Source organism: Corvus moneduloides, chromosome 3 (genome assembly GCF_009650955.1).
Source record: "Corvus moneduloides isolate bCorMon1 chromosome 3, bCorMon1.pri, whole genome shotgun sequence".
NCBI lineage: Eukaryota > Metazoa > Chordata > Aves > Passeriformes > Corvidae > Corvus > Corvus moneduloides.
In genome coordinates this window covers 76,687,089-76,703,424 of record NC_045478.1, presented here as the reverse complement: position 1 = coordinate 76,703,424, position 16,336 = coordinate 76,687,089, and the positions used below count along the sequence as shown (strand labels likewise).

General features: G+C 36.6%; 1 protein-coding gene across 4 annotated transcripts in view; it reads right to left on the bottom strand.

Annotated features, from left to right (window-relative positions):
• The window catches only part of ARID4B (AT-rich interaction domain 4B), an 89,253-nt gene that overhangs the window by 28,861 nt on the left and 44,056 nt on the right, over positions 1–16,336 (bottom strand). For all 4 annotated transcript variants that reach the window (XM_032102274.1, XM_032102270.1, XM_032102273.1 and 1 more), the window contains exons 8-16: positions 15,267–15,405; positions 11,573–11,652; positions 10,200–10,273; positions 9,218–9,363; positions 4,788–4,860; positions 3,645–3,739; positions 2,442–2,539; positions 1,967–2,234; positions 790–962 (exon numbers count right to left, since the gene is read on the bottom strand). In XM_032102274.1, coding sequence (XP_031958165.1) covers positions 790–962; positions 1,967–2,234; positions 2,442–2,539; positions 3,645–3,739; positions 4,788–4,860; positions 9,218–9,363; positions 10,200–10,273; positions 11,573–11,652; positions 15,267–15,405 — 1,146 coding nt within the window. The remainder of the gene's footprint in view (positions 1–789; positions 963–1,966; positions 2,235–2,441; positions 2,540–3,644; positions 3,740–4,787; positions 4,861–9,217; positions 9,364–10,199; positions 10,274–11,572; positions 11,653–15,266; positions 15,406–16,336) is intronic.

The following is a 16,336-nucleotide window of genomic DNA, read 5'->3' as shown; positions in this document are numbered from 1 at the left end:
AAATACTGTATTAAAAGAGATCTTCTATCTGACCTCTTAAGGGCAATTTTTGTGTTCTTAACACTTGAAATCATACTGTATGACGGTTTTAATTGTAAGAATACAAATTGTTAAAACACTGGGGATTAAAGAGGACTATATTCTGGTTGTATTTTTTTTTGTGTGGCTGCTGAAAAACACTTGTGAGATTTTTCTGCACTTAAACAGGGAAACCTGCCCATTCCGTAAACCAAATGATTCCCACATATTCATCGATTAGACAGCCCCAAGCATCCCTATTACTTCAATCTCCTACTTTCAAAACACCTGTCTGAAGGTCTGCACAAGAGACTCCTGCCAGTACCAGGCCTATTCAACGGCAAGGCTGTTAACCTTGCAGTGCAAAGTGCTTCCATCTTTTCCCACATTACACACCACTGTCCAAAAGCAAAAGCTGGAAACCACAAGTTTGCCATATACTTGTACCAAAATCAAGTAGAAAAATACTGCTGGCAATGACTGCAATATTTTTGTACTAAAATCAAATAGTCACCTATACTTTGTATATTCTGTTCTCACTCAGCTTATATTTAGGCCTGGAACCTGTAAAACTTAAGCTGCCTTTTCTTTTAATAATAGATCGATGAACTTCAATGATCTAACCAAGACACAGTTACAAACACATCAGTCTCTGGAAGATACGAAACTAGTTAACAACCGCATGTCGGATTTGAAGTTCAAATTACAAGAGTAAAATTTAAAAAACACATATCATATGACTTAGATCTGATTAGAAACAGCATAACTTACCCTGATTTTTCTTTTTCTTCAGCATCCACATTTACTGTAGGATTTTCCATTTCTTTAATCTTCTCCTCCTCTTTATCTTCCAGTTTGGTTTCATCCTCAGTTTTGATTACATTTAAGTCCTTTTCTTGATCAGGCTGAGTAAACACAGAATCTGGCAGGTTTTTTTTGTTTCCCTAGGATAACAAAACCTTTAGTTAACTCACAAGGTGAAAACAAAGGATTTAAGAAAAGGCAGACAAAACACACTGAAGTTATAAGAGCAAAACAATGCTACAGTGTGGGGCTTGTCCTAAAATTACAGCACCTCTGCTGTTTTTCCTTTTGAAAATCTTAGGCTAAACCTAACAGAGTTTAAAGCTGCAGCCAGTATCCTAGCCCGTTTTATCACAATGAAATAGGCATGCAGCTCTTAGACCTGGACTGCAAAGCAATCCCCAAGGTGAACCTTTCACTGGGATGCAGAAATACCAGTACTGGCCCATCTGGCATTCCTCCCAGAGAATACCAGCAGACAGACCAGGGCTGGCTGCCACTTATATGCAGAAGCATTTACAGTTGTGTTGCACACTGACTTGAGGAGCCAGACTGCTTCCACAGCAAAATGCGAGGCCTGTACAGTGCAGCACATCAGTTTATTGCTCTGAACTTCCTTTGCTAAAGCCACTGAATCAACATTGGATTTTGAAAAGCTATAACCATTTGTCTCTCTGGACCACTAAACTACATTAGACCATGTGTACATCACATGGCTCAGGTCTTTGTAGAGCTTCACTGGTTTCACTGGAACACAGAAGTAACAGCAGTGTTTATGAGGGCTTACATGCATAACTAAATGTATAATGAAAATATCAGCAATGTAGTTAGCTGTGAGCATGCACTACACAGATAAGGATAAAGCTGGACACTAATTAGTCTCCATTTCACCCAGGAGGTCCCCAAACAAGTGGAATGTTGAAGCTGCTTTCTAAGAAGTCAGACATTTTGACATCACGACCCCCTAAAACAGGCACCTAGGGTAAATATAGCTCAAATGTCTTGTTCTGAATTAGGTTTACAGTGAGTTTTTGTCTTATTTTAGATTTAACATAGAGATTTCAATCTTTATATTAATTCATGGTTATTAACACACCAACTGACTTCGTAAGCAAGATCTAAGACGAACTTTAAAATATATTACCAGAACAGAGGGCTTATCATTTTCTTTACTTTCATTATCATTCTCAGCTAACTTTTTTTCTTCTTGTTGTACTACTGCTACTTCCTCCTGCTTGCGCTCATCCTTGTCCACTTTTATCTCTTTTGCATCCTGCTCTGGTTCTTCACGCATCTTCAATTCTTTTTCTTTTTCACAGTCTTTACAAGGCTTGTTTGTCACTTTCTCTGGCAATGCCATTTGAAATTCAATGTTAGCTGATGTACAATACTCTTCAAAACCATAGAGATACCTAAAAAAAAAAAAATTGTTTGTGATAAGCAAGTTTGACTCGAGAAGGAAAATACTACCCAGAGAAGCTAGACATAGACAGTAGGTTTAAAGCCTAAAAAACTGTATTATAACCAAAGAGTTATGGATTTTATGTGTATTACCCCTAGCACTGCATCACTTCAGTTCATTGTAGTTTAAGCACAAACTTCATAGCTTTATTACTTACTTTCTGTATGCACATTTAACATTATATCCTGCAGCTGAATTTAGTACAGGGATTCCAAGATCTTGATAAACTTGCTTCCACACCGCTCCACTTTCAATCTGTTAAAGACAATGAAGTCATTGTTTTTGAATTAACTCACTGACAAAAAAAAACTAAATTGACAAACTTTACAGCTTCAGAAAATAAATGTAAGTCATTTCCTCTGATCTATAAAATTATTATTTATCACACACACAGTATTTCACTGTAATGCAAACTGTAGTCTAATGTAATTACTTTAAGCAATTTAGCATTTCTGCAATGCAACAAGCCCCAGCAGGCTTTCCTCTCCAGGTTGCAATAAAAGAGAGGAAAGAAAATATAACTATCAGAAAAATCAGTACATCATTTTTATTTTATATTTAAAGTAATTCTTAACTATCAGAGCTAGAATTTTAATTAAATTGGAAACAAAAAAATAATTCAAAGCATTAACAACACCCAGCCCTGGTAGTACTGCACCAGACATAGTGCCTACCAGTCGTTCATTACATCCTTAACGTGCCCTTTGGTGACAAAATTCCGTGCTCATTTCTAACCATCCGTGAAGGTAAAGCAGATATACTGCAATACCCAAGTACCACATCCTGTCTTGTATATCAGAAAGGTGTCACTGCACAAACATACCTCCTCAGCTGACAGGCTACATTCATGGGAAGTAGTTCAAAGCCCAAACAGAATCTGCTTGACCATGCATGCTGTATATTTCAATTACTCCTCCCAAGATCAGTGTCACTAATCCCAGTCACCAAATTCTTCTTTATATCACCCAGAATAAATAGAAATTAAGGGTCTCGCATCAGACCTTAAACAAAATTGCTTGTCTTTGAGATTTTACTGAGCAGTGCCTTGTTTCACTTGGAGCTAACAACTTTATCAGACAAACATTTCTTGAAATATTACAAAAACAGAGATGCTGGCTGATTTTATGCAACAGTAATTAAAAATGCTGAGTAGATGTAGCACCTAACTAGTTCCTGGTTCATGTTAAAGCATGGCTTTTAGAGCTACAAGGTGCCTTATGCAGCCATAGTAGAAAACTTTTATACATCTAAAGGTCCTGTGTTCTTCATCACTACTTCACAGAGTAATAAATTATTTCACAATAACAAGCAGTATCCTCAGGTTTTATGGCTCTGGAGTACTCATCATACTAATACTCACGTTATCAAATCCTCCAAGCTTGTGTACAAGTCTGAATAATTTGAAGAGATTCAAATTTCTATATCCTAATACAGGTCGTTTGTTAATAGGAGTCCCTGGGTAACAAAGACAGTTGTTAGGGTGTTTTGAAGTATTTTTTTCAGAATAGCATGAAATTCACATCATATGCACTATTCTTAAATACAGTATTGTAAACCTCACCTCCTGCACCTGGTACTTTCTTTTCATGAAACTAAAACTCAAGAGTGTTACTTACTGAACTAGAGGGAAAATGGATTGTGTTATTTAATGCATATATATACATTCTTCCATATATTTCTGAACATGCAGAAATGATGCAAATTTTCTTGCTAACTTTATTATACATAATTTTATTTCACCCACTGAAACAATTAGATCTAAAAATACAATAGTCCTTTCATTGCAATAAAAAAAAAAAAAACCCAACCCAACCCTCACCAGGAGCAATCCCACAATGCTTGAAGAGCCGAAACTTCCTATGCGACTGTACTAGCAGTAGCTATCACACTGTCATCTCATGTAAACAGTTTAACTCATTTCATATGGCATTAATAAAGATACTAATTTAACTAGTTATAAGAGTAACTTAAATACAAATACCCTCACTCCTGCCTCTACAGACACTGCCCTTTTCTTGCAGTGTATAAAAACCTGGTAAAGATTTAACATAATGAATGGTACTGGCTTTTAAAAACATCTCAATCTATGGATAATGTTCATTCACGTCAGCAATTGCGATTCACACAAGAAAATTAGAACAAAGTAAATTTATTTTTCCATGACCTAAAAAGTGTGTGTGTTGGTATTTTAAAGTTATTAAACTGAGAATATAAATTAATACGATTGAGAATATTAAGTGTTTGATTATACATAAGTACACAATAGAAAATATAGTACGATATGCGCAAAACATAACAGCATATATATTTAGATCTATCCATTTACTTCTGAAAGCAGAAATATGGGACTGCATTTTAGATGAGTCAAGTGACAGACTCATCTTCTAAATAGTAGGGAAGTCAGAAGGGATGAGTACAGTTTCCCCGTTTCCAAAACAGTACTGCAAACCACTACTAGTTTACAGACTCAATTTTTCAAAGTACTGCTAGTCAAAATGCCTACCTCTGTCTTCCATGAACTTGTACAATTGCTGAAGAAAGTTCTCTCGTTCTTCAGGAAATGGCTCTATTTCCTCCTGTTTAAAGCAATGCATGCAAGAAAATTGTCACCATTTTGAGTTACAGTCCTTCATTAAGAAACATAAGGCAGTGATAATCTACGCTTAAATGTTTTAAGTTTGTTTTACTGTAGTCAGCAACAGGATACTGTACTGAGAGATACATGCTCTCAGTGCTATGCCACACAAAACCAAGTTTTATAAACTACAGTGTTTCAAAATGTATAAAACATTGACTGTAAACATACATTGAAACTGGATTTTTGATTGATCACTGAAGTATCGTAAGTGATACCATAAATCAAGATGTGTTCTCAATTTCATCCATTTATGCTGAAAGTCTGGGAGACAGCGCTATTAATGATCAAGAGATTATATCAGAAATCTCAGCTCTATTTCTACTGAAGTTAAGTGACTCCTTGGTTCTTGGATAGACTACGTCACTTTCAGAGATGAAGTCAAAGAGAAAATGGTGCTTGCACTTTCTTAGGAGTTCTAATCCACTGCACTGGCAAACCGCAGCCAATGGCACTGCATGCGAACTGCCATGGGGTACCAGCTGAACGCGTGCTGAGCAGGATCAATCCCAGAACTGAAATAACAATGGATATTTTGGAAGTTCAGTTCATTGCACTAATAAACCTTTGTATTAGATTGACTTAGACTAATAAACAGTGGAGTTTCATAACAAAGCACTATGGCTTACTTTATAACAGCTCATAATTTCTTTTGGAAATGGGGCTTGCCGCAACTAGTAGCAATACGATATTAATATATCAAATTCTGAAGAAATTCTGATGACTGAGCTACTGCAAAACACTATGCCAAATATGAGTTGATTTATTTTTAATACTACTTGTAAAGTTTCCAAAAATAACTAGTTATTCAGTAATCTAAACTATTTTTCTTTAGTGTATTTTCATTCCATGTTTATCATTTCCATTCTTCAACAGTCTCTTTGTACTAAATACTAAAGTTTCACCTACCCTGAAGAAAGGGGACAAAACATACAGTCTTTAAAGTTGTACCAAGACAGTTGAGAAAACAACAGAAACCGAATATCATTACTAAACAGAACTGGGAAAAACAAACACACACAAACAAAACCAAACCCCAAACCCTCCAACATCTACTGAATCTGTTTAATAGAGAGATGGACAGCTGAAAATAAGGTCAGGAAAGGCTGTAACTACTATCAGGGAGTAGGGTTTTTTTGTTGTTCTATACTTCCTCTTACCCATTAAATGCAATTGGATGACATTAGATCAAACAGGCAAAAAAATTAAGAACCAGTATTCACAATATGCTGAAACAGTTGTCCTTCACGTTTAATTATCAGCAGAAATGCAATGAAAATGTTCCAGTCTTGCAAAGCCAATGCAAGAGGAAAGTCTCTGTGAGGGGCATTACATAATGGGCATTTGACACCCAGTGTACCAGCAGAGCTCAGAGCAGGCTGCTTCGATGGGCTGGGTAGAGAACTGCAACCAATATACTAGAGATCCTTCTTACAGGGCAGGGGCATCAGAAATCAGGCACATCTAGCCCAATTCTTCACTGACAGGTACAAACTGATGCTGCAGCCCTGAATGTAGTACAGATAAAAGCCTAGTTAAGAACATTCATATTTCACGGGCCATGGAGAACAAATTACTTGAATGGAATAGAACTTCAAAACTGTGTAATTTTTTTAAAAATTTTAATCTCCCATAGCAGGTACTTGGAAAGGACTTTTACCAGCATCTTCTGGATCTTGGAAAAGAGATCATGAGCAGCTACTTGGGTTTCTCATGTTCCTCACCAACAAGAAAAAACTTGCCATAAGACATTAGTTCCACAGAGCATTTAGGGGAGGGGTGAGGGGTGCCACTGAACAAAACCTTCAGGAAACTCAATAAAGTTTTGAAGAGGAAACAAGGCAAAGGTGATGAAGAGGCTGAATAAAACACTCCTTTCCCACTATACAGTCCAATGCCTGAAGAGTACTCTTTTGTCTCTAATGTGATAATACACAGAGGTGCCAGAATGGCAAGTGAGTGAATACTCCTTATTAATTTTTCCAATACAGAACATAGGAACTTTCTAAGAAAGTGTGCTAACGGGAAAAGCTTAAGACCCTGCATGCCTCTGAAAAGCATTTACACTTTCTCAGAATCTCTACAGAGTCCATATATATTATACTATACTACTAATAATAATAATCTTCAAACATATACAGAATAGATCTTAATCAAGTTAGACAACAAGGTTTCCTAGATAATGGTATGAAGCAGGCATGTCACACTGTCATATTTGCTTACTTTCAAGTTAGACAACCAGAGTGCTAGCTGGTCACTCTGGTGTCTCTAATGTATCTATCTATGCTACAAGGTAAAATAAAGCGGCTTCTACATAGGATAATGACATCCAGGAAAACAACAACATGCTTCTTGCAACACAAAATTCACACAGTATTATAGCAGAGCACTGGAAGAGAGGGTCTTTGACAACTCTTTTACCTACCATCGGATTTTGTAAAGTAAAGGAAGGCCAGTCTCTTTTTCCAGTCTCTTCCATTAGGAAAAAAAAAAAGGCAACTACTCTTCTTAGAAGGTAAGTACAGAGGATTTGTATGTCATCTATCCATATAGGATGGAAGCATGTATATAGATATGAGATATAGAAGAGCATCTATGTATCTACAAAATCGGGAACTTGGGTGTGAACAAATATATAGGATAAACATATCTATTTTTGAAGCCCGTGGTGACATTTGTAAGAGCTTGGCTTTTCTGGTTTTCGTTCTGGTTTATGGGTAGTAGGACCACATGGGTGGCCTGAGTGCCACCAGTGAAAACTTTTCATCTCCTGGGAAGCAGTAGAACAACCTGCAGGTGGATGACAAAGCCCCAAGAGGAGGCCCGCAAGTCCTGTTTGAGAAGAGATGCTGCTTGATAACCAGGAGGTTATAGGCACAAAATAACAAAAACAAAGAGAAGAAGCTGCAGAAACTGCTCAAATATAGGTAGAGAGAAGACACACATGCCACTGACCACCAAGGGCAGAGAAGAAGAGAAAGGAAAAGGGGGGGGAAAAAAAAAGAAAAAGTATTTTTCCTCTGTTTTAGAAACTTCCTAGTTCAACAAGTGACTGAAATCACTGTTTACTGGAAAAGATATTATCGTAAGAGATGATACAGTAAATTTTACAATATTTGTCTGAGATAAAATCTTTATGTCTAGCACATGGAAAGACTAGCTCAAACAATCACACGCAACTAAGAGGAGCTCAAGAGAAGGTGTTCAAAAGGTACAAGGCCAAATGTTTACAAATGCTGTAGCTGAAGGCTCTGTATTTTTCACCCAAAAGTAGTGCGGGAATGATCGCTATACAAACATCATGTGTCATTCTGCATAGATAAAAGCCTATCTACGTGCATCACGTTCATAGCTGGACATGAACCTGCTGTGAAAGTTCAGAAATGGTATTGAGCCCAAGGAACTATTCCTTGCTTCTCAAAATACTAAGCAGAGCACAGCCCCTTGCAAACTTTTCATCAGAGCTGGATAATCTTCTGAGAGCTTAAAGAGGAGGCAGAAAGAAATGATGATCATGGAGAGGTGGCAAAGTCATAACTTCACACTTTTACAGTTTCCCAACACATTTTAAAGGAATGAACAACTGAAAGATCAAACACTATCTTCTGGTATGCCAGAGACACAGTATCCAGGGAGGATGCATTGAGAGAAGGACCCTAACAACCATTGAAGACCCAAATCAGTTCAGTCTCTTCTTTACAATACCCCTAACTAATAGGAAATTAAAGTCTGCTGCATTACTGGCACTTGCGTAGCAAATTAAGAGAACAGCTCTCAAATTCTGGTGAGAGAAAAAGTGATTATGGGCAGATACAGATTTAGAGTACCACAGGAAGGTACAGAGAAGTAAAAGATTCAAAAGCCTCTCTTTCAGCCTCTTAGCCAGCTGTGAAATGAAATCTTTCCAATAATTGTCTTCTTTTCTCGTCTTCATTTTTTTTCTAGACAGGAGGCTGGGAGGAAAGAATGGATAATTAGAAAACCAAGCATGAGGCGGGGACTCCATATTTGCAGAACAAAAAAGAGAAGAAAAGTGGAAGTGGAGTGCATGGACTAACACCTTGATTGAAAGTTCTTTTGCTTCTTTACAGCAGGGTAGCTAGAGAGACAGCGTGTGGTGAAGCAATTCTTCAGCAGACCAGGAAAAGAGAGAGTTACTCAATAATGCCTATGTTAACAGTGTTGCCTATGTTAACATGTTAAACGTTCCCTAATGTTAAAAAGGCCCACTTAAATATACACGGCCCTCCTAAATTTTATCAGCTGTGTATCTGTGCCCTTTACTAAACTTCACTTGCCTCTTCCTCACTGCTGTTATCCTCTTTTTCTTTTTCATCCTCTTCCTCTTCTTCAGCTTCACTGCTGGAGCTGTCTTCTTTCAATTCTGTTTTCCAGTTACTAGGAACGGTTCTGTTTTTACGGAATTCAAGTGCTTGGTCAAAAGCTGTAAAAGAACCAGCCTTTGTTAGCACTGCAGGAAGTATCAGTTTGCACAGATATTTCAATTAAAAAAACAGTAATCAGGGGTGATGGGGAAGAGTAGGAAAGACTGCTAATGAACAGTTCCACCCCAAATTCAAAGAACCTCAATAACCACTCCATGTTGTCCATCCTTATTTGTCTTATCCAGTGAAACTGGCCTGGTGTTCTCTGCACAGCAAGCCACCCAGAGCTATTACTACTATTTTTACCATGTTAGTGTCTACAAACACAAACAAGGATCTTGTGCATAGGGCATATATCAAAATTTAATTGAGAAAACCCCTATCCAACAGGTTTACACTGCAGTTTACATATATCAAAAAAGGAGAGCAAGGGGGAAGAAATAATCACAAGCTAGTTCTAAGAGTTTCATCACACAAGCTTAAACTTTCAAATGCACCCACGATTTCAGATTTTCGAAGTTCATAAAGGCAACTCGCTTACAACTACTAGGGCACTATGGTGAGAATAATTCTTAGAAGTTCTAAAGCAAAAGGAAAAATACTAAAATAATGTACAGAACCAATGTGTACATCTTTTGTTTGGCATGTCTACTCTTAAAGTCAGTGCAGAGCAGGTGGGGTGTTGTTTCAGGGGGTTTCATTTAGTTAGGTTTTATTTGTTTAAAAAAAAGTTCCCCTAACTTTTCTTAAGCGTTCTCCTTCAATTTATAATTCTGTAAGAAAAGATCTTATGTTTTAGCATCTTTAAGACATGAATCAATCTGCCACAGATTTAGTCCAATCCATGTAACTAAGCAAATACATACAAGCGTTTCTCACAGGAAGTTATTTTTACCTTGTTTTAACAAAGCGTCAGGCTTTGGTGAAGTTTCACTGATTTCCCGGACATCTTTTCGTGGCACAGAAACACTAAATAATTTAGAAAGTGTTAAAAAAAAATTAAAATATATTAAAGGTAAACTAACAGTACAATACAAAGCTACCACTAAGATTATAACACACTTACTAGACACACATAAGAAGCATATGAAATGTATCTTGAGAACTCTATAGTGTTAAGTCTGGTACAGTATTAGTCAATGGATTAAAAACAAAATTTTTACATTACATTGGTTAGACTATATGCATTCACTGCATACTAAAGACAGCATGCTACTTCCACAAGCAGGTAGTTTCTGGAATCTCCCATATATGTAATACTTTAAGCCCTCACATTAATTTAACATTACTTTAGAACCCTACCTCACTTAAAACATAAATGAGTATTAGTGTAAATTAGCGTCAATATGAAATTAAAGACTTCCAAATTGAAAGAACAAAGCACTTTCTGATTTCTACTGTGTCTATAATCAAGGAAGCAAATCTGAACTGCAGCTCTGGAGGATTGGGGGTGGGTATGTGCTTGTGCGCAAACATCTTATGTGTGTTCCTTCAGTGATGTGCACTGATGCCTGAAAGACTATCAAATGGTAAAGCAATAGCCTAGACTTAGTGAGTAATTAAACCACAACAAAACTGTTAAATATTCCCACATCCTTTCTGCAAAACATTCTGTTAAACTGAACCAAGCACAATATCTGCAACTTTTAAAATAGAAACTAAAACCTAGAAAAAGAACTCTATTGTTGTGAGTTTAAGAACACAAAGTTTTGTTGCCAATACCAGACAGTCTGGTTTTCTCTGTTTCTCTATGCTTTTTCCTACTTTGAGTAGCATCACAGCTCTTTGCAAGGAGCACAGTAAGATGCAGTTGCAGTCTAGACTGAGATAAACATATGCCTCACTACCTTCAAACGAGAAAGAGGATTTCTCTGTGTGCATGTGGTGTTATGTGCAGGCTTGCACACATCCCCACCGACCCTTCTGAAGCTGGACAAGCTTACAGCCACATCCCTGAAAAGTAGTGCTCTATTCTAGCCACAGCAGGAAAGAGCTTCTGGCCATTCTTGAAGTCACGTAATACCGCTGTGTTTGCCACAATTTTAACAGTGAAATTAAAACCAAGACAGAGATTTATGCATGCCATTATTAATAATGACAAAGTTCAAGACTAATTTCATCACAATGAGGCTGTTAACAGTTTTTTAAACATTAGAAAAATCTTGGCAGGAACTTACTGATGTTATTAATACTATACCCAACACATCTCATACTACCCTTCACTTTCATAAATTTCATTCCATTATCAACCTCTACATTCCTACTCACAATTTGCCATCCTTGAATGAGCGAACAAGAATATTGTCTTTTTTCACCGCAATATCATCACTACAATCTGGACAAACCACCTGCAAAGATATTACAATTGCAAAGTTTAGAGAGAAAAAGCTAAAACAAGAGAGTAATAGTAAATACCAGTGCCTCTCTAAAAGCTTTTGTGCTCATTTCTTGTTGGCAACACTGAGATGAGAGCAAGTGAGATCCCTCAAAACACAGGAATGATGACCTCCTGAAATTACTGAATGCATGAGATCATGCTCACTCCTAGAGGGAAACTGACGGCTGCTGCCAGAAACATAAGAATAGCATTCTGACAAAAAATAAGTATCCGTCATGCCTCTACAGCTTATTCCACTCCTCATCCCAAAAGGACAGAAATTCCAGCAAGTGCTGCCACCTGAGTTAGAGACTACTTCTCAAAAACTTCTGGAAATGGCAAGGATGTAATCACACACAGTGTCAAAACCAAAAGCTAACAGGATTTATGAAATTTTATAAGGGAAGACTTACAAGTAATCTCCCTTGGAGAGAAGAGCACCTCAAGTACAAGTGTTATGATAGTCAAGAAATAGACTAATCAAGTCGAGCCCTGAGACAACATAAGAATTATTTGTTGCAATTTTAAAAGCTATTTAAGTTTTGTAGTCACAAATCAAAAAGCTTCAAGAATTTAATTTTTAAAATTTTATTTTTATATATATAATTGGCAGAGAGATAAAACAGAAAAGGAACCCCTCTCTATCACTCATGTCTTGTCTCATAATGAGTATAGTTCCCTGAAAGTTAGTTAAGTTCCGGCTGCTATAAAACCTTAAAGAGCAGCAGATGACTGTAGCTGTAAGTTAGCACAGGTAAATATCTCTTCTCTCTCACACCAACTGTTGCCTTAAGTCCTAATTTTCCACCAAATACAAACATACTGTGTGGCAAAAGTTGGGTTTTTTCCTCCTTGCATAGGTCACCAGTCATGCAGCATTTTAGGAGCTAAAGTCAAAAGCTCCAAGAGATTTGGAAATAGAGTTACGTATCACAAAGCACAGGCTAAATGTGTTACTCAAAAGAAACAAAATTTAACAGACCAAGTTCGAAATGCAGTGCATTCTACAGTCTACAATGAAATTACTTCAGAAAACTACAACTTTTAAACTGAAATTCAACTTGAGATATATTTTGCAATGTCAAGGCAAAAGACAATGATTACCATCCTCTATTTTAAACTGACAAGTGCAAACTCCTAGCTCTTTAAAGATGGAGAAAGGCCCTACAGGCTTTAGCTGCTGGTTTTCTAGAAGCATCAAGATCTTAGTAGTCAAAAATCCATTCAGAGCTTGGAAAACATCTTACCACAACCTCATCTAGTGCCTTTACATCAAGCAACATCACCTCAATTTTGCCTGAATCGAGTTTTCTCAATTTCCTTGCAAAACAAACTTCATTGGAGTCATAGAAGGATGAAAGAGATGATCCTGCGTAAACTCAATTTTCTGAAAATGCTGCAGGCAGATTTCGTCACTGCACCTTTCAAAAGCCTTTAACTACACATTAAAACTAAGCAATGCTATAAGGCTTACTAAATCACACTCTTTGACATAAGCAGCAACTGTCAGGTCCTTTTACAATTCCAATTAGTCACTGCACTCACCCCCTCCCCACAGAACTAATAAAAACAAATGAACAAACAAACAAAACCCCACCAACCCAAACAGGTATGCCGGATTAAAACAATGTAGTCAATCACTGAGTCCTCAGAATAATTTTTACCAAATTTAGACCTCTACAGTTTCAAATTTGTAAGTGATAATCTATCTGGTTAGAGGCCTGATATCTAAAGTACTCAGTTTCCACTACTAATCTTAATTGTTACTTGCTGTAAAGGTTTACACTAATCCCTGAACTTGTTTTCACATAATAAACTTGTGCAATGTCCTCTGTGCTTATACACAAAGTATCTGTACAAGTATCATTAATAAGAAATAATGCTGAGATACACATTCTTCAGCACATTAAACCCGAATTTTCATTTCATTATTCATGTAATTACAATTACCATAATACAAAGTTTATGCAAAATTTATCAGTAATAAGATAAGATTACTTCGTTGATACAGTAGAGGTAACCTGCTTACAAGGTAAAAAAGCCAAGAGGCATTGTTACTGGGGAGGGAATTATAACAAAGAAAACCAAACCAAACCAAACAAGGCAGCTATTTGGGGCATACATTCATTCTTTGGCACATCTTTTCTCGTTAAATGCAATATGATGTTTATTTGCAGAGCTATAAACCTGATTACTAAAGTAAGAGTTAAGCTAGGATAAGATGCTTCAGAGTTAAGCTTCACCCTCAAACTTTATCCCCCTGCTTTTCATTTATTGCAGGAAGCTTTCCATGAAGAACAAGCTTCCAGTCTTCCAAAGAAAGCCAGAGAAATAATTGTGTATCTTTAGTACATCTTTGGAGCAGAAGCAACAATTCTCAGAGAGTATGCCATGGAAACTGGTACCTGTCATGGGCATGACCAGAAAGGCAAACCCAACAGTGAGACACAAAACCTCTCAAGCCAGTTTCACTGACCACTTCTCTGAGGGAACAGTGAGGCAGGTGATATTGCATCATCTTGATGACACCTTTCAGCAAAGAAACATCTCCATTTTTCTGGTTTATCATTGAAAACTTCACTTAAAGCTATCTGCTGTAAACATGGTATCTCCTTGCTGTACATTCTGCCCTCTCCCTTGTAAAAAAGATTTCAGTGACTTCTTCTCTTCCACCAACTGCTCCAAAAGAATTCCTGCTGGAAAGCTGCTGGGCTACACTACAAGACACAGCAGGTTACAAGCAGAAAGCTGCAATTGAGAGCTACTGCACACACTAAGAAGAGTTAAATGTTACTGTATGGTATCTTTTCAAAAGCGGAGCACAAGTCTCCCTGAAATTGGATAAACATGTTAAGCTTTCATTGTCAGGGAGGAATCAATCAAATATTTACAATTAAAAAATAAAATAAAAATTAAAAAGCATGGTACTGGTATATTAATTTCCAAAAACATCAATCAGTGAGTCTACATGCAATCACTAGACTGACTAGCTGTGATATTTTTTTAGAAGTTTATTTCTTAAAAAGTGTCTTTAAGCCAGAATAAAGGAAGAGAAAAAATACTGGTACTGAAAGGCTACAATGTAATTTTAAAGTAAATTTATTGGCCATTTTCCACTACATACTGTAGTGATCAAGAAAAAAATATTTGATTTCATTATCAAATGTGTTTATATTGAATGTTGAAAAATCATGTCTATGTAATCACTAAACTTTCCCTCTCTTTTTACTTTATATTTCCTTCCTTGATAAAACTCAGTACTTTGGAAAATTGACATGCAATAGCCTAGAAAAAAAAGCCCTGAAATTTTAGTCCAAATGCACTGAACGCACTGCTGAGCTAGAATTAGGTCAACAAGCTCTGGCTGTTTGGAAAAACTAAGGCCATGTTAGCAATTCTCTTTTTTAAACAAACACATCTAGATATTCCTTTGACTATTATGGTGAAGTCCAATTCGAAAAAACATACTAAGTTCTAATAAAAAATGACAAAATGAAACCCACACCCTTCTTTGGTGCCTGGAAAATGACAAAATTTTAATAAAGATGAAACTGTGCTCAATTATAATAAAGATGAAACTCTTACCAAGGCTGGAAACCACAGAGCTTTCTTCTTATCCACACTGAAGCAGTCCACGCACACAACTTTTCCTAATAACTCATCACTTTGTTTCCTATCATCTTCATCCTCATCGCTGGAAGAGGATGAAGATTCTTCTTCGGGACTAAACAACAGAAAGAGACTTAAAACTCAACTATTCAAAACTTGCTTATTATAATTACAGGAGATCCAAAGCTAATTGTCAAAGAGGCATAAATAACAGTGACTTGAATTGCCTGTTGGGTGTTTTGGCATGAAAATGAATAAAGTACTTATAATTATATTATAGTAACAATTCAAACATTACAAACTCAGAAATGCACATTTACTAGTAGTACATGCAAAACCCATACAAAACACCACCATGCATCCATATGGAAGAAGAGAAATGTACTGTCAGGGTGCATTCAAAGTGAAACCATTCTGCCCTACAGAAACGCTGTTCAAAAATACTGTTGCAGTTGTAGTTTTGGACCAATGTTAAGCTAAACTCTTTTGGTTTTTCCTCTTAATCTCTCTAAGCTTTTACTTTAACAACCACACAGAATGGAAAGCTTTTTTGAGAAAGGACAAATCTTTGAAGAAGAAACATCAGATACAAAGATGAATAACAAAGAGTAAGTCTATTTATCCTTAAACAGTTCTTTGAAGATGTGCAGTGAAGCATTTCTATGGCTGTTTCAATTTCACACTGAATGAAGTGTTGGAATGTAAGTAGATGGGGCCAAGGTGTAAATACATTTTTGTTTAAAAAGCTTCTGTCCATTGTCTTTACTGTTCAAATACAAAGTTGCACCTGGTTTTAGCCATTTGAGGAGTCTAAATGTACAACACTACTCCAATTACAATTACTTGCAACTGATTAACAAACAAACAAAAAAATCACTTCCGATGCTCTCTATGCATCTTTTTTTAATATTCACTTCGAAGGTTAATTCTCAGAAAATACACAGCACCTTTAATGAGCACAACCACCATTATTTTAAAAGCTATCTTCCATTTGTCACATAACTGCTTTTGAGTACAAAATTCAGTATTAACAAAAATCTCACAGT